Raw genomic sequence first — 23,621 nt, 5'->3', positions numbered from 1 at the left:
CAAGGTGGCCCTTCAGGCTGAGCAAGCAGAGGTGAGGGAGGGTCCTGCCCCACCCGCCCCAGCCCCATGGCAGAGGCTTGCTCTCAGCCCCAGCCTCTGACCTTCTAGCCTCTAAGGTGTCATCAGGGCTGCCCTCACAGCCGCCTGCTGGAGAAAGCAAGCACAGTTCTGCTAGATGGAACCTTCAAGGACAGAGATCTCTGGGGACAGATGGGATGTGAAACATCTCATGCAATGTCAGGTGCTCCTCCAAACTAAGGGAGTCCCCAGAACCCCCCTGCTCCCTTGAGCTGTGGCACTCACCCTCCACACCTCCCTGCACTGCCAGGCAGGCCTCGGTAATGCCCAGATCACAGCTCTACCCCAAAGCCCCTACCCCGCTCTCTATAACAGGCTAGCCCAGGCCACCACACCCTGCCCCCACTGACTTCCTAGGCCTGCCTCAAGCTGTCCTCTCTGCCAACAGGGCCCCCACCCCTCTCTCTTCCTTCAGTGCCTTTCTTAGCCCCTCTCAGCAGCGCTCTGAGAACCCTCCAATGATAGTACAAGCTCTAAATGAGTTTCTAGATGGTGAGGGCAGAGACGGGCCAACCCATCTTGGCTCCCTGCCAGGCAAGGAAGATTCGTTCTTGCCTGGGATGAAGTTTTCCTTTGCAGCCCATCAGCCTGGAAACAAATGTTTCAATAAGAAACAGTAATAAGGCTGAGACAGGTGGGGCCTTCGCAGACTGACTTGACCGTCGGGAAACGCAGGCCCACGGAGGGCCCGTGTGTGCCTGGGTCTGTGGGAGGCACTTCCATTTTTCCTCCTGTGTATCCTCCTAACGTCCCAGGTGAGGAATTATCTTCATTTCATACATAGAGAAACTGAACTCAGAGACCATAAGGGTTTGCTTGGCCATGTAGCTTTGAGGGGGTGGATCTGGACCCAGAACCCGTTCTGCCTGTCCCAGAGGTCATGCTGCAGTGGCGGGAGGCCGAGCCGTGTCCTAGCCATCCCTGAGACTCCCCCTCAATGCACAGGAGCCCTGCCTCCCTGGGCACAGCAAGGGTCTCTGAAGGGTCATTTCTGAGAGCATCTTATTGCAATATTTAATTGCTTGTGGAAATACTTGCAATAAAACGAATTCCCCATCATCCTAATGCAATTAAAATTTTATTATGAGTTTTGCAGTTGCTGTAGTGGCACCATTATGCTCAGCAGCATTGCTGCAGTGTTCAGTGTCTGTGGGATTTCCCCCCAACAGGCGTTCTTAAGCCACAAGAACAGCACTGAATCCCAACAGTGTAACCACTGTTCCTCAAATCTGCCTGGAAAGGAGAAACCCCACCCAGAAGGCCCAGGGGCAGCCCACGGTCCCCGGAGAACGCAGTCTTTGGTTTTCAGTGCTGGTGAGACTGTGGTTTGCGAGGACAATGGGAAGGATCGGGATACAGGAGGTATATCTATTTGTTCAGTGAGCCTTGCCTGGGTGCTGGCACCCAAGAGGAGTTGGAACCCAGCCTTGCAAAGATGCCACAGGTTGGCCTCTTGGACGAGGCTGGGATCTGGGTTCTGTGGCAGCTGGTTGGCCAGGGCTTGGGACACACTTAAGTATACCCACCAGTGAAACCCCGGCTCCGCTGCCTAATGGGGGAGGTGAGCCTCTCAGAGCATGTTTCCTGAGCTGTGAAACGGGGAGAGTGAGTGCCTTCCCTAGTGGGTACTGGGGAAGATAAATGAGAAAATACAAGGGACATGCTTAGCACAGTGGTGGGCACCAAAATAGTAAATACTTACTAAATGTTAGTGGTATAATTTTTCAAAGTGGGCCTAATATCAGATAAACAGGATTATTACAAGGAGTAAATGAAATACTGTGTGGAAAGTGCCTGAGCCATAGAGTGAGTGCCCAGTAACTGATGGTCGTGGCTATTAGGATGAGCGCAGTGCCTGACAGGTCCTGGCATCTCTGTCCCCCAGCCTTCCTCTACTCAGGACTCGTGTGGGTGGGTGGGGGAGGGGGGACCAGAGACTCTCTAAATAAAGATCTTGATTAAAACACAGTATGAAACTGCAGTATTTAAAGCAGAATGATACTGGTATAAAACCAGAGAGATAAATGAAAGTAAATAAAAAGCTCAGAAACAGATCTAAATCGATTTTAAAAATTAGCATATGATAAAAGTGGCATCTCCAATTAGAAGGGAAAGGGCAGATGATAGGAACAGAGGGGGCCGTCTGAGAAGAACAAAGTAAGATCATACTATACCTGAAAATAACTTCCAAAAAGATAAAAATTTTCAATGTTAAAAAAGTAGAAACATGTAATTACCAAATAATACCATAGAGAAATCTTTTATAATCTTGGAATGGGAAAGGCCCCGACAGTGAGGAGCGATAAAAAGAGATGACAGATTCACGTCCTTAAGAATAAAAAAGTTCCCATGGTAAAAGTACAACGAACAAAGTCAAAGGCGGAGTGACACGCTTGGAAGAATTATTTGCAGTTCATCAGCCAAAGGGCCAATTTTCCAAATCTATAAAGAGCTCCTGCAAATTAACAAGCAAAAAGCAAATCCTGTAGCAAAAAGGGCAAAAGATATGAAGAGACAGTTTACGGAAAAGAAAATGCAAGTGACTCAAGCACATGAAAGATGTTGAATCTAAGGCATCGTCAGGGAAATCAAATCAAAACTATGCTTGAGGGACCATTTTCACCCACCCATCGGCAAAGTCGAGACATCTTGGAACACCTTACGGGCCAGGGCGATTTGATAGGTACAACCATAGCCTGCGAGGGAGCATGAACTACTGGTGTTGGCAAAGAGGTGATTTGACAAGAACTATCACAATTACTAAAGTATACACTCTTTACCCCGAAATTCCCACCCAGGTCACTGCCACATGGTCCTGACAATGAATTAAAAGCAATTGGGATGTCATCAGGCTCATCAACAAGGGTCCGCTAGATACCCCGGGACCCAGGGTTAGACCCAGGAACAGGAGCAGGGGCTGGGTGGCAATGGGAAGCTCTCAATGCACCGAGGGGAAGGAGCTACAAGAGTTTTGTTAACATGCGGAATGGAGGGTATAGCGGGCTTGTGTTTAGCTGGGCGGCGTGGCTCAGTGACTGAGTGTCAACCTATGAACCGGGAGGTCACAGTTCAATTCCCAGTCAGGGCACGTGCCCGGGTTGCGGGCTCCATCCCCAGTCGGGGGCATGCAGGAGGCAGCCGATCAATGACTCTCTCATCATTGGTGTTTCTCTCTCTCTCTCTACCTTTCCCTTCCTTTCTCTGAAATCAATAAAAATATATTTTAAAAAATAAAGCAAAGGAGAAAGGGAGTATATACGTGTATTTGGATATACTTGAAATACTTTGGAGAGGTAGTAGGGAGGCTTACACTGTGTACTTTCTTGTACCTTCCTAATTTTGAACCATGTCAGTGTATTAGAAAGTCAAAAATTGGTTAAAACAGAAAAAAGATAAGGGGCCCTAGCCAGTTTGCTCAGTGGTTAGAGCGTTGGCCCTCAGACTGAAGGGCCCCGGGTTCGATTCCAGCCAAGGGCACGTACCTGGGTTGCAGGTTCGAGTCCAGGAGGCAACCAATCGATGTCTCTCTCTCTCTCTCTCTCTCCCCCCCTTCTACTCTCGCTGAAAAGCAATGGAAAAAATATCCTTAGGCAAGGATTAAAAAAAAAAAAAAGAATAAGGATTCCTTAGAATCTTCTAATCAAATGATAGAATCTTGGAAACAAAATAGGAGAGTGCCCAACCCCTACTGGAAAACTCTGAGCCCCAGGGAACTGCCTCCCTCTTGGTGCAACATGTCCAGTTATGCTTCAGCTCTGCCTGGAAGGACCTTCCTCATGCTGAGATCTTGTGGGAGGTGCAGAGCGGAGAGGAAGGCAGAGCTGACACCAGTGCAGATGAAGGGACCTGATTCCCCCTCCCAGGAGAAGCCTCCCTGCAGTGATATGCCACCCCTGCTGGCTCAGTGCCTCCAAGGCCTCTCCAAAAGGATCAAGCAGATGTGACCTGCTGAGAACCAGGCATGATCTAGAGGAGGTGACCACGGTGTGTGCCAGCCCCACCCAGGTGCCATCTGGTGCAGTTCTTTCAAGTGTTAGCTTTGCAGCCAGGAGATAAAAGTGCCTCACAGAGGAGACTTCACAAGCCCAGAGGAGACCTTCCGATAGAGTGATAAGTAGGAGGAAGGTGGGACACCTGGGCTGCTGGCAGATTTCAGTCACCCAGCCTGACTCCCCAGCACCTGATCTCCAAGGCCCCCAGATGCCCACAGGCACCTCCCACTGCACAGCCCAACGCGAGCTCAATATATCTTCCAGTGTCCGCTTCATGTCCTCCTTCTAGCTGGAAGTAAGCCCTTCTCCTCAGACTCACTCTGAACCCATCTCATGAGCTCATGGTTATTTCTGGACATTTCTGCCCCTTCCTGAATGGCAAGCCCACACTGAGCCAGCCTCTGGGAATAAAAGAGATGGTCTAGCCCTGCCTCCAAGACCCAGGTGCTCCAGGGAGGGAAGCGCTCTCTCTCGGTTAGTTTTGTGCCACCACTAGGCCCACGGGGGCCTCAAGAAGAGCCAGCATCTCAGGTACATACATTCAGCATCATGCATGTGATGAACAGCAAGAGAACTGAGGTTCTGAATCTATGAAGCCTCCTTGCTATAGGCCCAGCACTGAGTGGACACTGGGAACACAGAGATGGACAAAGCCAATCCTGGCCTACAAGAAGCTCCCAGACTGGGGAGGGTTGGGGTGAGGGAGCCAGATGGAAATGGCCAACACGGATGCTCAGGACTGTGGTAGGGGGCCCTGCCGGGGCTGCGGGAGTCCAAGCAGCCTGTGCAGGTGGTAGGGAACCAAGGAGGGGTCCAAAAGAGAGAGAAAGTGAGGCAAGAGCGAAGAGGTAAAGTGGAGAAGAGGCAGACATGCTGGCAGGGCCAGAGATGTCTCATAGCGCAAAAGCTGGGGGTGACTGACCCACGACAGCAGTTGGGAGACATCAGCAGGGGCCAAGTCATGCAGGGCCTCAGTGCTGGGTGGGGGAGTTTGGATCATCCTGGGAGCAGTATGAGTGGTGGGAGGAGCTCTAAGCTGGGAATAACATGACTGGATCAGTTTTAGAATGAGCTCATTGAGGAATGAAGAGAGGTGAGACCCAAGGCAGGGCCCAACCAGAGGGCCGCTGCTGTGCCCCGTACTGAGTAATTGCATGGCTACAGGGTCAGGACCCTGGATCCTCCATGTATTAACTGGGAGACCTTGGGCAAATTACTTAACCTCTTTGTACCTCAGTTTTTTCAGCTGCAAAATAGGATAACAGTACCTCCATCATAGGGTTACTGTGAGGGTTAAATGAGTTAATATAGGCCAGGCTGTGAAACAGTGCAGGGCACAGAGTGAGTAGTCAGTGTTAGCTACTGGAACAATTATAATCATGACCCAGAGGAGGGATGATGTATCTGGCCTCCTTTCCCCTCTCAGGCCTCGCGGAGGCAGCCCTTACCTTGTGCAGCCAGTGCAGGTTCATCTGCTGCCCCACAGCGATGTGACATAGTGCCAGGACCTGAAGAGGGGCCCACAGGGCGATGGTCAGACCCCATGTGCAACTTAAAGGTTTCCGACAATTCCCCAGACACCCTTCTCCCTGCTGCTGCCCTGGGTCTGGCTCAGAAAAGTCAGCAAACCCTCGCAGCAGGCAATGGGAATGCCCAGCCCAGCCCAAGCCTGGCCTCCTCCCAAATTCTTCCAGGCCTCCGCCCCTCCTCTAGAATCTCTCCCTCAGCGGTCACTAAGCCCTATTGCACTTGGACTGCTCAATTAATGTTTCAGGAGTTCCAGGCCCATGAGGCTGAGGTCCATTTGATTCTTGGCCCCAACGAGCCCCCAGTCCAACAAAGGGATTGACCCAAATCTGAGGGAATAGAGTACTGAGCGCAGGAACCAAAGCAGAAGTTCCTGGAAGAGAAAGTCTGCAGTGGCCCCTAAGAGCAATGGCTCTCACTGGGTCAGGGGGAAATACTCCCGGATGGGGCAAAAGCAAGGTGGCCTCCACCTCGAAGGAACCAACCCCTGAGGCGCAGCAGCCAGAGAGAAGGGAAAAGCCAGCTTCCCTCCTTAGGCCAGGGTGGGCCTCCCCCATCAGCCCCGCAAAGGCCAAATCTCCCTCCCTGAGAGCGGGGCCAGTCCCACGTACCAGGAGGCCGGCAATGTAAGTGAAGGCGGTGGCTGTGGTCATGAGGATGGGCACGGACCAGTCACTCCAGTAGCCCATGCGGTTGTAGAGGTACCTGCAGGAGGGGAGGGGGCCAGGGTCAGACCTCTACCAGGTACCAGGATGTTCCCTCGGGCTGGCCAGGCTCAGGGGCCAGGCCCTGGCCCCTCTGTAATGATGCTATTGTTCCCCTGATCATCAGACAGGCCTGCCAAGGGCTCATGGTGGACACCGGGCATGCCGACAGCATAAAGAGGAAATCAACAGTCCCCATAATTCTACGGCCCAGAAATCACCGTTTCCCAAACTGAGCTGACTTTTCTCCCAGTGGTCCCCCTCTATGCTTATATATTTGTATGAACAGCAAAGCCGGGACCTGCTGCTTATAGCATAGTGGTCAGAGTTTGGGCTTTGGAGGGAGGTCCCCTCGGATTCAAATGCCCACCCTGCCTCTTACTAGCTTATAGGTCCCTGTGGAGGTAACAGGCTTCACCAATCCTAAAATGCCATCAATTGTGACACTCATTTCAATTTCAATGTTAAAATGTGAAAATAAGGAGTCTTAGAGTTGATAAAATTCCCTTCACAGGGTTTCCTGAGGATGACTTGAGGGTGGGGAGGCATGTGGTAAGTAGTTAATTCTCTTCTTATTAACACAGGCATTTACAGAGGTGAGTAAAAATCCCGAGGAAATGTGATTTTCAACAGCCACGTGGTCTGCTGAATTCGTGCACCATCTGTAGCCAACCTCCTATTAATGACAATTAACTCTTTCCAATTATTCACTATTACAAACTAACACAAAAAAGAAAGTTTTGCACGTATCTTTCTGTACTAGTAATTATTTACTTAGGGTAGACTCCTACAACTAGAATTATAGGACTAAAGGGAGTACACTTTTGAAGGCGCCTGTCCCCGGCCCTTCCCTGGCTCTCACCCTCAGACTCCAGAGGAAAATCCACTGCCTGGAAGATCACAGTGTACTCTTCTACTGTACAGTTGGGGAAACTGAGGCCCAGAGAGGGGTGGGACCTGCTCCTGGTAACTGCTCCTGAAAAATGTTCTGGCTCCACTTGTCACTCACTTGCCAGGGAACCCTCCTGGACAGCAACAGCCCAGACGGCCCCTCCCTGGCTCTTGTCCTCCAGCCCTGACCACCTGGGTCTCACTCATTCTCTCCAGACTCTCAAGACCACAGGGCCGGGCCAGGCTGTCCCAAAACCCAGCACCGACTTCAAGAAACTGAGATGACAGGCAGGCGTTCAGGCCATCCCTAAGTCCCACGCAGCCTCCCTGACAGGGCAGGCACCCATCCTCTTCTTGAGGGACCCAGTGACAGGAGCTCACTCTCAGGGAAGAGGGGGTAGGTCTGTAGACAGCATGATACAGTCAGTCAGGCTCAAGTCACTGTCCTAGAGCTGTCTGCACTTTACTGTGTGCCTTTGGAAAGGCTTCTTAACCTCTCTGAGCCTCAGTCTCCTCAGGCTGTCTTCAGTGTGTCTTTTTGGTACTAACTGGTTGTTACTACCACAGGTGAGTCCTGCCCCTTTCTGAGCCTTAGTTTCCCCATATGAACATGATGGGGATGGACCTGATGATCTCCCAGGCAGCGAACCTCCAGTTCAGCAGAACTATCCAAGGTCTGCAGTTGAGGGCCCACAAGGAATGTTCTTGTATACCCACCACAGTGCCTGTGCTGTGGATACCTACAAGGATGAGTAATTGATTTATAGCATTTAATAAAGGCCAGAGGCCACCTCTGGGGCTCAGCTGGGGCTGAGGCTCCTCTTGCCAGGCTTGGGTGGGACAGCAGCGAGTCCTTTATTGTGCTCATTAATAACAGAGGCGCAGCCTACGGTCATACAGAGGGGGCTGTATGTCCAACTCCATGAACAGAATCAGGATCATCATGGAATCCCAGAACCATGGCCCATTAGAAGCCTGGAGCCCTAGAAATCCCCAATTCTAACATCATGGCCACCTTCCAGTTAGAGAATGGGCCTCCCAGGAAATAGCCCTCAAGCTTAGGTAGAGCTTTGAGCCCTCTCAAGTCCTTCATCTCATTTCACCTTCCAGAATAGCTGATGAGGTCAGAGTTAGCCCATTTTACAGAAGAGGACACTGGGGCTCAGAGAGGACCAAAGATTTGCTCACAATCATACTGACCTGAACTTCTGACCAAAATAAAGACACAACACTGAATGGGGAAGAGGCGGTCTGGTTTTCAAGCCCCAACTCTGCCCCCAGTTGACGGTGTGAACTTGGGCCTTAGTAGCTACACTTGTCAATGAAGGAGTTCTCACTAGAACCCAGGGTTCCTCCCCTCCCCCCTGCACTGTTTAACAAGTGGAGGCAGGGGTGAGGAAGAAACAGGTACCCTCCTGTATCCAGGTACAGCACTCAGGCGGCCCTGCCCTTGGACCTGAGGCTGGTGCTCACAAAGAACCTGAGCTGTCCCAGAACCACGGCATCCACCAGCCCTGCCCAAGGCCCTGCTCAGGGAGTTAAGAGGCCTGGGGTATGGGCCATCTCCTCTGCTGAGGCCACTGTATCTCTGGGCCTTGGAGTTCTTGTCTACAAAGGGGGCTAGAGGCCCCAGCCCCCTGCTGAGCCCTGCCCAGCCTTCCATTCCTATTTTCCAAGATAGCACCAGGAAGGAGTTCAATGTCCTCCCCAGCTGATCTCAGTTCCTGCTGGGCTTTGTCTTTCCAGAGGACCCTGCTCCCAAAGCCACACAGAGTTGATGGCAGACCTCTGAGGACCAGCCTGGGAGAGAGGCTCAAACTCCAATACCCCTCCCCCAGCCACTAGATGCCCGGGACCCAGGCCTCATCCCCTGCCCCACTCACCAGTTGAATTCATCGTAGTCATTGTGGACTTCCCACCAGAAGTAGAGCCAGGTGAGCGTGAGGCCGAAGGTGACCGTGAGGAGCAGGAACCAGAGGCGCTCCCACTGGAGGAGCAGAGCAGGAGACGGGTCATGTGGGGTCGGGGGCTGGCCCAGGAGGCACCCACCCGAATGCGCCCCCCTTCTCCCCAGTCTGTAGCCAAGCCTGCCAGGCAGGGATTAGTGCCCTCTTCATGCTGGTAGGGACCTGAGGCCCAGAGAGGGAAAGTGTCCTGTCCAACATCACAGAGCCTGAGGCACAAAGCGGTGGGGAGCTCGGAGCAGGGTAGGCTCCACCCCAGAGCTGGGCCCTTTTGCTGCAGCCTTAGGCCCTGTCAATGTGTACCAGTCTCTCCACTCTGGCCATGGCCCCAGGAACAAAGGCCACATCTGCACAGAGCCTTCCCACTGGCATGGTGATTTGCAGTCTATGAACAGATCACATCCTTCACCTCCTTCCCTCCTCACACAGGCCTACAAACCAGGTATTATTATTCTCCACTCCCACCCTGTACTACTGATGTAAACACTGAGGCCCAGAGAGGCAAAGCAACCTGCCTAAGTCACACAGCAAATTAGTGGAGGATTAAAGATACTTCCCCTCCCACACACACACACACACACACACACACACACACACACACACTCTGGACTTGAGGAAATGCAGTGTTCTGTCGCCCCCACCAGGCACTGGTCCCTCCAGGCTGGACCAGGCCACCCCTCTGTCTCCTGTAGAGGTGGGGATGGGAGGGTGGGGACTCCTGGCCCACCACTGCTGCTTCCCGAAGGGCCGACTCAGAGATCTGCAGACGCTTCCGCTGGGCCCTGGGGTTTATCCCTGCTTTCATCCGTCCCCTTATCTCAGAAGCACAACAAGCTTGAACATCCTGCTCTCTGGGAAACTGCTGAGATCATCAGAACAAACCAACAGCCCTTGAGGGGAAGTCAGTGCAGGAGAGACCCAAGACCACCCTCCCTTGATGGGCTGGAGGGTTTGAAGTGGCGGGGCAATCTCTCACTTGGACACTGCCCAGGAGGCCCCTTGCTGGGCTCCTTGCAGCTCTCCTCCACCTGCATAAGACAGCCAGGCCTGAAGCTATAGTTCTAATCCCCATTTACTTTCTTGATGGCTCCTTACTGCTTAGCTAAGCAGGGGTTCCTTCTGGGGCTGCTCCCCACCTCCACTTCTCCAGCTTCATATCTCCTACCAGTTCCCTTACTCTGGAGGGGCCACCGCCCCTTGGGTTTGGTCACCTAACATTCCCATTTACCTTTCAAGTCAGCTCAAATGTCACCTCCTCTGTGAAGCCTTCCTGGACTTTGCCCCTACCACCATGCTCCCCCCCTCGGTGCTCTCACAGCATCAGTGTACCTGTCTTTAAACTCATATTCTGTATACTGTGATCTGCTCACATGACCATGTCTCCCAGATAACCCTGTGTCCCCTTGAGTTCTGCAAGGACAGGGACTGAGCCTACCTCCATTCTCTTAGTACTTATGACTAGATGAAGAGGGAGAGTTCACTCACCCAGGATACCTCCATCCTACGCTGACAAGAGACAGCACAGTGGAGCAGTTAAGTGTAGTGTCTGGAGCCAGACTTGGTGTCCACCACTTACTGTGTAACCTTGGGCCTTGCAAGCTGATGTAACCCCTCTATGCCTCAGTTTCCCCCTCTGTGAAATGAGGCTAATAATAGTACTCATGCACGGGGTTGATGAGAGAATTAAATGAGATAATACAAGTCAAGTGCTCAGAACTGGTGAGCAGTCAGTATTCTCAGCGCATCTGTAAGTATGTTTTGCCTTTCCCTGGCACACAGGAAAGGCCCTGGTGAGTCATGACTATGAGCACCTCTTCAGACCTAGCCCTGGGCAGCAGGGCTCCAGCTTGGGTGACATGGAGACGTGAAAAGACAACACCCTGAAGAAACCATCTTTCCAGCAGGTGGAGGGGGTGGCTTCTCAGAGAGTAGGCTTCTGGTGTCTGCCCCACCCAGACATAGAATGGCACAAGCCCCAGTTCCAGGCCCAGCAAGGCCCGGCCTTGTTCAGGAATGGAGAAACCCTGGCTAGGAGCAGGCAAGCCATGTGTCTTTCAAGCCCTGTGCATCTGCATGAGCCACACCCTCCATCTAGAAAGCAACCTAGTCCACGGGCAAGCCCTCCTCTCCCTGAGGCCTTCCCTGTCCCTGCAGGGAGACTCCCAACTCCTCAAGCTCCCATTCCCCCACGTCAGCTCCAGCACACGCCCTGCAGTTCTGTAACTGTCTCTATGTGTCTCCCCGCTATACCCTTGAAAATCTGGGTGGTCTTCATATTCCCAAGGTGAGTGGAAACTTAAGAAAGATTTGATAATAACGCAGAAGGTAAGAAAACACCCTTTCTCCTACCCGCGAATGAGTATGCCCACTCAGGAGGGATTGCACTGGGGGCTGGCCGCCCCACCCCCACAGAGGAGCCTTAGTCTTCTGTGGCCCGTGGGCTGGCAGTGGTGAGCAGCCAGCTGTCCAGAGATTGCTCTACCTCAGTGGGACAAGGCTACTGTGCCTCTGACCAGAAGACAACGTTCTCAGAGGGGCCCGAGGGAGAGCTGAGCCTCGGCCTATGATGGTTCCTGTTCCAGGGAAGCAGCCTAGGGGCCGATATCTGGTGGGACCAGGGGGCTGGCTGCAGGGATAGGGATAGTGCCACAGGTGCTGGGAGATGTCCTGCAACGAAGTGTGATATAGGACCCAGGAGTGATGCTGACAGGTGGCCAGGAAGACCACGGGTGGCAGGAGGACCCACAGCAGATGGGGTTCTTGTACACTAAGGGTCACTGTCCTCACTTGGCTAGATCCTGAGAGTGGGGCAGGGAGGACAGGGCAGGAATGAGGGGCTGCCCCACCCTGCCCCTGGGAACCGGCCAGGTGACAAGATTAGAGCTGGCAGGTGGGTGAGGCACCCGGGCATGGCAGGGATGGAAGCAGGGCCTAAGCGACAAGGAACTAGGACCCCCATTATCAGAGCTAGGCATGAGCTTGGGCTGGGTTCCACCTAGGGGTGACTGTCCCAGGAGCCGGAAGCCAGAGGCCCCATGGCCACAGGGAGCCTGTAGACGGGGGGTGAAGAGGCCCCAACACAGGGGGGAAGGAGACAGGGTCATTCTAAGAACAATCGGAGGAAAAAAATGAATGGCAGGGGCTGGAAGAAGGGGGAGGGGAAGGCAGGGAACTGGTAGGAGGAAGTGGGGGTTGGGGAACAGCTCCGCTGACAAAGAGTCTCCATATGGCACTAATGGTCCTTGTCTGGGCGGTGCAGGGGATGTCTGAGTGCTCTTGGAATTAGCAAGCCAGCCTGGCCCTGCTCCGGCAGACAATGGATCCACTGGCCCGCCCTCACCTCTCACAGTCTGTACAATGCTGGGGGGTATTTATTTATGGGTATTTATCCCCATCAGAGAGCAAATGAAGACACTGAGCCTCAGAGAAGGGCCACCACGTATGGCTGAGCAAGTTATGGATCCCAACACTAAAAAGTGCCACTGACATCGTGGTTACCATCAATGTGCATATATGTCATGATGATTTTCCAGCAGATGCTGGTCAAGTGTCCTGGGGAAGGGGCGCCTTTTGCTAATTTGCACAAAGGCTCAATATGGCTGAGTGGAGGTGACTCAGAGGTTGAGCAATGTACCCAAGGTCACCAGAGGGGGAGGAGTGGAGGTGGGATTGAACCCAGGTGTCCTGACAGGAGGCAGTCCTCTACAGGGTGCTGGGGAGCCCTCATACATCTCTCCCCCAAACCCACCCTTGCCCTCTGGGTCTAGTATGGCCACCCCAGGCCCAGCTCAATTCACTGGGATTCCTCTCTCCTCTCTCTGCCCCCCCAAACCTCTTTCTCCTAGGGGAAGCCCTCCCATTGACCCAGCCTCTGAAGACCTCCCTTCCCTGACCTCTTCTGCACAGTCTCCTGGCATTCAACTTGACCCTCAACCACATTCTGAGCTGCAGAGATGAAAAGAGCCCAGGCTCGACAAGCAGCAGACCTGGCTCCGCCACTTGGGCATCTTATTCAGCCCCTCTGAGTCTGTTTTCTCACCTATAAAATGGGAATAATAACCCTACCTCGGAGGGTTGATGTTAAATGAGGTGATATATACATCAAGTGGCACACAGTAGGAGCACAATAAGGATCAGTTCGCAGGACTGTGGGCTCCATCAGGGCAGAGGTGTTTAAGATATCTATGTGTGCCCTGGACCCACATCCTGTGAGGCTCAAGGTAGTGCTCAGACTTGGTATGAGGAGCAGCAGATGTGTAAAGGTAGCTGTCATCCAAGGAGGCTTCAGGGCTACCAGTGGATAAGACCATTATCCAACCCCAGACACATCCTCAGGCTGAACCCAGGGCCTGTAACGAAGGGAAGGAGCCCCAGCGACACCCCAGCCTCCTTCCTTTCAGAGCCTTGCAGCTGCCTGGGAGCAGGACAAAGGTCAAGCAGTTCCTGAGCTGACAGGTGCAGCAGGCACCAGGAGACGGAGCAGCTGGGGAAGGGATGGGCCTGGCTGTGGAAGGGGTAGGAGGCTTCCATCCCAGCGAAAAAGTGGCTGCAACAGAATCCCAGAGGCTACAGGTGTTCAGCCCCACACCCCCAGCCTCATCTCCTCCCACTCTTGTCCCCACCCTCCAGGAAGATGAGCTCCTCCATCCTTGCAGAGCACCAGGGAGCCAATTTCCCCAAGACCCTGCTCCTTCTCACTGTCTCATGCTGATTGTCACATCTTCTCCTCCCCTCTCTTCATCTCTGTCCCGCCCACCCCAGAGCTTTCTGTATTCAGAGAAAAATGGTGGTAAGAGCTTATTAGTAGCTGGGGCTCACAGTCACAGAGCACTGCTGGAGCTGCAAACCCTGGCCCTACACAGGAAGTGCTGCTGCTACCGGTGCCCCAGACCACGACCTCAGGGAAGGAGGTGCACAGACACTGCTCCCACTGCTGGGGACCCTGCAGGCTTGGAGCACCTCCCCTGGGTCCCCAAACAGAACCTGGAGCCTGAACTTGTGTCAGGACAGCACCTGAGTAGGAACCATTGGCTTTGGCACCATTGTAGACTTTGGCACCAGAGTTGCAAAGCCAAAGCTGTCTCACTGGACTCCTGTTCCCTGTCTGTCACCTTGAGCAGAGATGGCCTCGACAGCCTCCAGGACAGGAGCTCACTTGGCTTCTGCTCCCACAGATCCAGGGATGGTCAGGCTCCCTCTGGATGCTGCCCAGTCATCCTCTGGACCAGAAGGTCTTCCTCTAAGACAGCAGCCGGATAGGGGCAGGCTGTGTTTGGGGGTCCAGCAGCGCTGGGTTTGAATCTCAGACTGGCTACCTACTGAATGTGACCTTGTTTCTGAGTGCCAGCTTCCTGCTCTGTAAAACGGAGAGAAGGGCTGGCATGCTGCACAGACCAGCAGGACCAGCAAAGTGTCTGGTGATGGGAGGGAAGTAGGAGTTATTCCCCTTCGGTCTGTCCTTCCCTGAGAAGCAGCTGAATCTGTCTCCTTGACTACCCCCTGCAGCTGGTTCTCTGATACCACACAGAACAAGTACCCTCAAAGGGCAAGAAATATTGGGGTCAAATGACCAGGGCATGGGGGAATATAATCAAGAGCTGGCCCTTCTCTTCACTAGCCATGTGGCTATGGGCCAATCAATCGGAACACCAAGCCTCAGCTTCCTCTGCTCACGGGGATGACGTCACCGCTACCTCACGGGAGGGCTGCCAGGCCCAAATAAGATTACAGATGTAAGCTGTAAATCGCCAAATCCAGGATCATTCCTGTAATTATCATTTCTCATCTGACAGCCCTTTAATTATGTGAAGACAGTGATCAAGTCTTTCCCCACCCCCTGCTCTACACCATATTTTTCTGGCTGCTGAGGAGAGCCAGCAGATGGCCCACCCCCAGCCCAGGGTGGTGCCCTGATCAGTGGGTACAGAGGTCAGGCCCAAATGGAGGAAGAAGACCCCAGCACGGCAGCTGCCCCATCTCATCTCATAGCCCTGCATCGTTGGCCATGGAGGACAGAGCCCTGTGTGAGCTCTTCACAGAGCTGGGGGTAGGGTGGACCCCTAAGAGCTCTCTATTTGCTCCATCTCATCTCATCCTCTCCAATCTCTGCAAAGCAGGCAGGACAGTGGGAGGAAACCAGGACTGAGAGAGAGGAAGTGACTTGCCCCAAATTACAAAGGGCAAACATAATGGTGGAGCCAGAATTCACATCCAGGCCTAGTTGCCCCCAGTCCGAACTGTCCCAAAGCAACAAGGAGCAGGACATGTAATTAGCCTTGTCTGACTGAGGAAACAGACTCAGGAGGCAGGGCCTTGCCCGAGGTCACACAGCAAGTCCCAGGCAGTGGCAGTGAGGACCCCTGGAACTTCCAAGTTAGAAAAGATTTCAGAGATCATCTTGCCTTGTCCTCTAAAGGTTCAATTAAGAAATGGAAAAACTGAGACCCAAAGAAGGAAAATAGCCTGGAAGCATGGACAGGGGTCCTGTATAGGGTAAATTGATACAGAAATGATAGAGAATCCAACAGATGGTGTTGGGACATCTGGGCATCTACTTGGTAAAAATACAACCAGAGCCCTACCTCACACCCTGTATAAAACTAAATTCCAGCATCTCCCTTTCAGGTCCTCCTCACCACTCTCTTCCAGTCATTCTACACACATGTGCTGGCTCTGGACTATAAATCAGGCCTGGACTCCACTCTGAGCAGCCCACACAGGTGACTGATCCACCAATAGGGGAACTTCAGTCCTAGGAGTGAGCATGGAGAATAGGGTAACCATGGGCTACTTAGGAGCACACTGCCGATTATGGGAGGAGGGAAGGTCTGGAGGGCTCCCAAGAGGAGGTGATGCCTACAGCAAAGCTGGAAGAAATGGGCTTGCTAGGATGACAAAGTTAGGGAGCCTCGATCCAGGCAGAGAGGGAGTGGAAGGTGCAAAAGCACAGGACCAGGCAGATTTTGTTTAGGGGAAATGGCTTCTTTTCTTATGGGCTTATAAAAGTTTTCTCTATGTAAGAGTATTAACCTTCATGTATAGTGTATATTTTTTATTCTATCATTTGACTTTAATTTTGTTATCAATTTTTTCTGGATAAAAACTTAAGTTTTTAGGCAGTCAAATCTCTCTTTTCCTTTATAGGTTTTGTCTTTGGTATCATGTTTAAAGAAAGTAGCCCAAGATTATATATTTAACTATTTTACACGGGAAATTTCCTGGCTTCACTACTTACATTTAAATCTGTAACCCATCTCTCTATAGCCATCTATCTATAGCGCCACACAGATGTCTACATGTATGAAGAGAGGTTTAAAAGCCTTATCACTAAAGCATTAAGACTAGAATTTCTTTTACTTTACATCATTCCAAGTTGTTTGAATCTCCTCAACAAATGTGTGCTTCCGAAACAGAACAAAAATACATTTTAATCCATCTGGGATTTATTTTGGTTTGAGGTAAGAGGCAGGGGTCTAATTTTACTTCCACGAAACGGATGCTTCGGCTGTCCCTATACCATTTGTGATACGTGCAATAACTCCCACATTGTCTTAGCACACAAGCACGTTCTCAGATGTGTGTGGACTGTTTCTAGGTTGCCTACAATGTCCTGAGGCAGCCCTCACCCCGTGTGCTGGCTCTGCCCAGAACGGCTCCTTACGTGTAGCTGGGCTCTGGCCCCTGAACCACCCCTGTGGTCCTGGCTCTGCTTTGAGGTCCCAGAGTCCAGCGATGCCCTCAGCACCACACAGCACCACACAGCACCACAGTGGAGAGAGACAAAGGGGTGCCTACCCATCCAGTCTGCTCACCTGCAGGACAGATCTCAGACACCCAGTTTCTCTAATTGCCAGCCTGTTTCACCCTCACCAAGTTCCAAATGGGGGGACTGATGCACAGAAAAAGCCTAGGAAACATCAGCTGGGAAGGGTGCGGGAGCTCCAGGAAGGGATAGATGGGCAGGCCCTGGCAGAATTATTCTGGCCCTGACCCAGGAGATTTGGGGGAGGGGCAGCCCAGGGAGGTTTGAGATGTATGAGAGCATTAGGGCCCAGCAGGCAAATGGATGAGAATCCCCACCCCCAGTCAGCTCCTGACAGCCTAAGAGGCAGGATTTATTTTTCTGGGCTCCAGAGAGCAGGGCAATTAGGCCTCTGTCTGCCCTTCTTCTGCTGGGGGGCACTCAGAGCCGCTTCATTAAGCAGGAGAATGGAGCCAGGCCCAGCCAGAAGCACCCAGTTTCTCCCGCCCATCCTGTGGTTGTATCAGTCCAATAGGAGACCTGAGCAGAAGAGTTGGGGACCCTTAGGAGGGATTACCCCAGAGCCTCTCAGAGGGCCCTGGCTCAGGGTGGTGGGTGGCTGCATCTCTGCTGATCCCCCATCACATCCCGCCCCATCTCCCTTTAAGCAGCCACTCAAGGGGGTCAGGAGTGTCATGAACAGGCTCAGCCGCTTCCCCAGGAGCAGGGCATGGCCATGCCAGGCACCCTCTGCAACATTCAGAGAAGAGCTCAGTGGGGCATGGAGGTTCCCCGAAGGCCAGAACAACATGGCTTTATTACAGAAATAAATCCTCAGCTCCAGTGCTGTCACAGCCCAGCGCTGTCAGCCTCTCCTCTCTTTCATGGACTCATCATATCATCTCCCATTTCTTACCCTCTTAGCAGCCCTGTAAGGTCATAGGATAAAAGGGGGTCTTATCGTCCCCATTTTAGACATAGCAAAACTGAAGCTCGGAGGGTGCCTCTCTGACCTACTGGGCCCCTTTCCCCCAAAGCATCAAAGAAGGGAACAGCCATCCCCTTGCAAGTCTGTAGGTAGGACAAGTTTCCCCAACGTTGGAGCAGTGGTCTCTCTGGTACAGCACATGAGGCATATTGGTATCCCTTATCTAACTGGATGTTTAGGGCATGGATTTGTACCCCCCTCTAACCCACAAGCAAGATGAGGCCCAGAGAGGGTGTGGCCTCGCCTAAGGTCGAACACTAAGTCACTGGAGGAGACAGGGTAGAGTTCAGACTACATGCAGCAACCTTGGCCAGGAATGCCCACCCAGGTGCTTCTGGCTGACTCCAATCACATCCTGTCCCAAAGGCTGCTTCATCCAGGGAGCCCACCTTGATTCCCAAGTGGAATCCACTCTTCCCTGCCCCACATCCATCCCTGTTACAGGCCTGAGTGGTGTTGATAGAACAGGGAGGTGGGGAGTCAGCTTCGAATCCTCCTGCACACTAGCCAAACCCTAGCCCAGCCCCAAGGGTGGCCTGGGAGGTCCCAGAGCTGAGTCAGCACCCTCCCTTGCCAACCCCAGCCAGGGGTAGGGGAAGGCAGCATACATGTGCACTCTGCAGACCACCCCGCACCCATGAGCTCACTGGGGTCCTGCCTCTCCACACAGTCTACAGGGAGGCACGGAAAGTCACAATCCTTGTGGGCAGGTGCTGCGAGAGCCCAGGTAGGGAGGGAGGGAGGCCTGACTCATTTTTTGTCAGGGAAGGGGGGACTTCTTAGAGGAACAGACATTTGCGATGAGCCTTGAGAGGCAGAGACAGAGAGAGTTCCAGGCAGAGGGACGGCCTCAGCCAGGACAGTGCTGTGAGGGTGAAGTGATTCTGGGATGGCTGCAGTGGCATCTGCGGGGGGGAGGGGGTGCTGATGGATCTCCCCACAGCAGGTGTTTACTGCTCCCATCCTAGGAGGTAGGCAATTGGGGGCAGGGAGTTTTATTTCGTCTGTGTCCCACTCACCCCCACTGCACCATTCCTGGGCTCTACTGAGGCCACTCTCCAGGCACAGCATGATGGCCTCGTCCAGCCAGGCTGGAAATCATGGCATGACTGGAGGCATCATCAGAGACTCAACCTCTTCCACAGCCAGTCTCTTGACTGCACCTTCTAGGTGTCTCTAGGATCCCTCCTTTCACTACCTCCCTGCATCCCCCTACCCCCAGTTGAGACCTCAGTCTTTCTCCCCTGGTTCCCTCCCCTCCCCACCTCCACTAAGGCCCCTCAGCACTCATTCTCTAAGATTTAATCAGAGCAGTCCTTGCACTGCCGGGGTCTGACTGGGCTCCCACTGCCCAGTATGAGTGCAGGCTTCGTAGCACAACCTCAGGTGACACCCGCCCCTCCTTATACCAGAGCCACACTGGGGCCCAACCACTTTCAGTTCCCAAGCACAAGACACTGTACACACAGCTCCCTGCCTGGATCACTTCCCCACTCCGGCACTATGGTGCTAATGCTCAGACACCAGCTCAGACAAACTTTCCTGCCTGGGGTTCCCTGGGTGGTCTGGGTGCGTCAGTTCTTGTCTGTCTGCTCCCCTGACTACGTAGGAGCCCTTCAAGGGAGGGGGGCCAGGTCTGATACACCTGTGACCTCTGGGCCCAGAGCAGGTATCATGAAGGTTTGTTGATTGAATAAGTAATCAGTGCCTCCCAGACAAGACTGGTGTGGAACAGGGGAGAGGGCACAGGTCTGGGGGTGTGAACAGGGGCAGTGTGGGTTGTGCCTTCAACTTCTCGGCTTGAATAAGTCACTGACCCTCCCTGGAGCCCCATCCTTAAGATGGACAGGGTCAAACAAACTCAAAACAGCCTTCAAAAGGCAAGCTTAGCCCGGGCTGGTGTAGCTCAGTTGGTTGGGCGTCATCCTGTGCACTGAAAGGTGGCCAGATCAATTCCTGGTTAGGGCACATGCCTGGGTTTTGGGCTCAATTCCTGGCTGGGGGCAGCCAATCAATGTTTCACTCTCACATCAGTGCTTCTCCTCTCTCTCTCTCTCCCCTCTTCTCTCTCTAAAAATTAATTTAAAAAAAATTTTTTTTAAGGGAAGCTTACTATAGAGGTGCAAGAGAGTTGACTGTCACTCTCTCCTTCAGTGTCCTCAGGCATCTGAAGTATATCCCTCTTTCTACAGGGAAGCTGGTTTTGACACTGTGCTGCCTCCCACAGCCACATAGTCTTTAGGAGGCTCAGTGGGGACAGCCTGAGACCTGTCTTCTGTCCTACCAAGGCCTTCATTGGCAGCATGAGAGTAATGAGTCACAGACAACAACCAATTAATTATCCTCGGTTATAAAAAGCTCTGCTTCCCCTTCCTACATGTCGAGTGGGCCGGCCTTCTGTTGCCAGGCTCCTCCACTCACTGAGCTGAGGGCAGGAGAATAGGTCACTTCACCTCTCTGGTCCTCAGTTTCCTGTTTCCTATTTGTCAAGTGTGTGTCCTGGGGGGAGGGAACAGTGTGAGCAAGGGCTTGGGGCAGGAAGGAAGGAGGCAGCTTGCACAGTGAGGAGGGGGCTCCTTCCCAAGCGCCCACCACCCTGCACCCTCCCTGGGCTCCACTCCTGTACTGCAGGGCCAGATCTCAGCCAGGGACACGCACAGGGTACCTAGCGTGGCACTGGAGACAATCCCTATCTTGTCCAAAACGCTCCTGGTCCAGTGCTCTTTCTCCTCCATCAGGAAACTTCCCATTCTCTCCGCCCTTCCTTTCTTCTCCTTCTTGCAAGCTCTCATGGAAAAACCCACAGACTTAAAACACACCAGTCCTCCCCTACAGCTCCACCTTCCTAAGGCTCTTGCTGCAAATCTGTCCCTGACTCCAGGTGTGCCATGGCTTTCCGCCTTGGCTTCTCTGTCCATGAAAGGGGCATAATAATCAAACATGCCCCACAGGGGTGTTATAACAGTTAAAGGGGCAATACATGTAAGCCTTATGTCCCCTGAATACAGTAGGTGCTTAATACATGCTCACTGTGACTCTCACGATTCATTCCCCAGCCTGCTGATGACAGTGAAATGCTTCTAGGACTCACCACCCTTCTGTCACCCCATTTCACAGATGAGGCCCAGAGAAGTCAGCTTCACAGAAGAATTTGACCTCAGGCTTCTGAGTTGGGAGATACAGGGGGCTCCCCCAAGAGGCCCTGAGGGGAGGCAGTGCCTGGGCAGGGGCAGTGTGGAGGGTCCCCAAAGGAGGAGGGGAAGGTGGGATGAGGAGAGGCACGGGCCCAAAGTTGGACCCCATCCCTTTGCTGAGACCTCTCCACCCCCAGCCCTAGCGGCTCTCCTTTCCCTACCCGACCTGTGCTCCCAGAGCTCACTCCAGGGCCTCAATTTGTTCAGCAAAATTTACGGAGCACCTTCTCTGCACGAGCCCTGACTCTGAGATACCAGATGGCTGTTCCCTTCACTGTGTCGGGCCAGGGAACCCAGCACCCATCACGGTCCTCACCCAGATGTCTCTGAGGGACTGGGGAGAGAACAGAGGGGAGGGGAGGGGAGGGGAGGGGAGGGGAGGGGAAGGGAGGGGAGGGGAGGGGAGGGGAGGGGAGGGGAGGGGAGGGGAGGGGAGGAGAAAAAGGGTAAGCAGGCTGAGGCTGGAGCCCAGGAAGCGGGAGGGGGACTAGGAGCAGGGTGAGTGACAGGGAAGGGGGAGGATGCTCATCCTCAGCTGGGAGTCTCAGGGTCACCCGAGGTGAGCTCAGGCCCTTCTGCAGAGGCCCTGCCACCCAGAGCTGCTGCAAAGCCCTCTCCCCTCTCCCAACCAAGCTGGCTTGTGACCTTCTGAGGCCCTTTCTGCTTTTGCCCCATAACTGGCACCCAGACCTTGGTATTTGCAGAGCCTGCACCCTTAGGCTCCCAGTCAGCTCAGAACTGGCCTCATCCCACCACTTCCTCCATTCTGGGCACTGTGCTGGCCACAGCCAGGTCCCATCACTTCCTGACTCCACAGCCTATGACTGGCTGCCCCTGGGCGCATCAAAGGATGTGAGTGTCCTGGGAGACACACCTTCCTCCAGGGTCTACTCCAACAGCCAAGGAACTTTCTGCTTGGAAGCTCAGCTATTCCTCTCTCCCTTCCTTAGCCTCAGCTCTCCCCCAATACCCCACCCCCAAGAGGTTTTGGACCTACACTGCCTGGGGCCAGGTCTGAGCTCTGGCCCTCATGGCTGGTGTGACCTGGGCCAAGTTACAGACAATCCAGCTTCTGTTTCTCCAAGTGAGAAGGTGGCTGTGACACCTAGCTCACCGGCATGCCAGTGCTCTGCGCAGCGCCTGGCGCAAGACAAGTGGGTGCAGGCTGCCTGCTGCCTGCTGCTTCCTGCCTGCCTTTCCCGACACAGGGAGGCCCTGCTGCCTGGTGCCAGTGTCTGGGGAGAATGGAACTCAGAGCAAAGCAGAGTGGCCAAGGAATTCTAGTCTTAACCCAACCCCTCTTCCATTTCAGAGATGGAGAGGCCAAGGCGTGGGACTCAGGGATGACTGGCCTTAATGACTAGTCACAGCTAGCACTGTGCCAGTCACTTCATGGTACTATCGCATGCCATCTGCCCAGCAGCTCCTTGAGAGGTGTTTGTGCTATTTCATAGGTGAGAAAGCTCAAAGTTAAGTACACACTGGACAAAAGAGGGGTGCTGTAATAAAGCTAACCGAAAGTAACCTCACAGGGTGATCTAATCACAAATTCCTAACTAGGCTGGCGGGACATGGTGAATATCACTCCCAGGCCTGTAACTCCTTTAATAGAAGTTTATCTTTGCCTTAAGCAAGCCCTGTCCATTGTTTCTGTGAATCTAGGTTAACACATGATTGAAATGCCTCTTTTTCAAACCTCTGGGAAGTGGAACTAACTGCAAGGGAGCACATAATCTTGTTCACTATCCTGTAGTCCAATCCCCGCCTTGCTTTCTCCCACCCTCGAGTAATCTTCCCTCCTTAATTCTAAATGCATAAGAGAAACTGCAAAGCTGTCATTCTCCACAGCATTTGAGATCTTGCTTCCCAGCACTGTCATTAGTTTGGCTCAAATAAAATCGTATTAAAATTCTCTACAGGTTTGCAAGTTTCCTACACTGACAGTACAAATAGACGAGGTACAATTTGAACTTGAGGTTTGTCTGATTCCTGATCTCACAGACTGCACCCCTGGGGGCAGAGGGGGGCACGACCCTATGTCCACATAAGATGGAAAGGCTGTCACCAGCCAGGGCCTGGGGTAGAGACCGGGGCTGCCGTCCCAGCAGTGCAGAGACCTGCTCTGCAGCCGTGGGCAGGCCTCTTCCTCTCCCTTGTCTCATTTTACCATGTTGCCTCCTCTGTTTCCCAGAGTAGGGACATGGCAATGAATCAGGCCAGGCACCCAGCAGGGGGTCCCTGCTTCTCACCATTTGGGAGCCATGAGCCCAGGCTCCTGACTCAGTCTAGCACTGCGTCCCTCACTATCACAGGCAGAGAAGGAGAACAGATGGGGGACAAGCTTCCCCAACCTCCCCATCTAGATAGCCCTGGGATGCCTGCCCTCCAACCTTAGCAGCCACCCCCACCCTTGGCCACTCCTGCTGTTTGGGGACTAGCTGAATTTGGAAGCTGGCTTCTCTGTTCAGACAAGGAGTGAAGAAGAAAGTTGTTTTTCAAGCAGCAGAGCTTTTTAGATAAACACAGTTTATCTCTCTCTCTC

At 53.2% G+C, this 23,621-nt stretch overlaps 1 protein-coding gene across 2 annotated transcripts in view; it reads right to left on the bottom strand.

Moving 5' to 3' along the window:
* GDPD5 (glycerophosphodiester phosphodiesterase domain containing 5) overlaps positions 1–23,621 on the bottom strand; it is an 87,723-nt gene that overhangs the window by 17,890 nt on the left and 46,212 nt on the right. For both annotated transcript variants that reach the window (XM_087821653.1, XM_087821654.1), the window contains 3 exons: positions 9,076–9,179; positions 6,209–6,302; positions 5,519–5,578 (listed from right to left, as the gene is read on the bottom strand). In XM_087821653.1, the coding sequence (XP_087677779.1) occupies positions 5,519–5,578; positions 6,209–6,302; positions 9,076–9,179 (258 nt within the window). The remainder of the gene's footprint in view (positions 1–5,518; positions 5,579–6,208; positions 6,303–9,075; positions 9,180–23,621) is intronic.

This window comes from Miniopterus natalensis, chromosome 11 (assembly GCF_054644295.1).
Source record: "Miniopterus natalensis isolate mMinNat1 chromosome 11, mMinNat1.hap1, whole genome shotgun sequence".
In the NCBI taxonomy this organism is placed as follows: domain Eukaryota; kingdom Metazoa; phylum Chordata; class Mammalia; order Chiroptera; family Miniopteridae; genus Miniopterus; species Miniopterus natalensis.
Note: the sequence above shows the minus strand (reverse complement) of the source record. Positions and strands in the feature narration are given on the sequence as shown.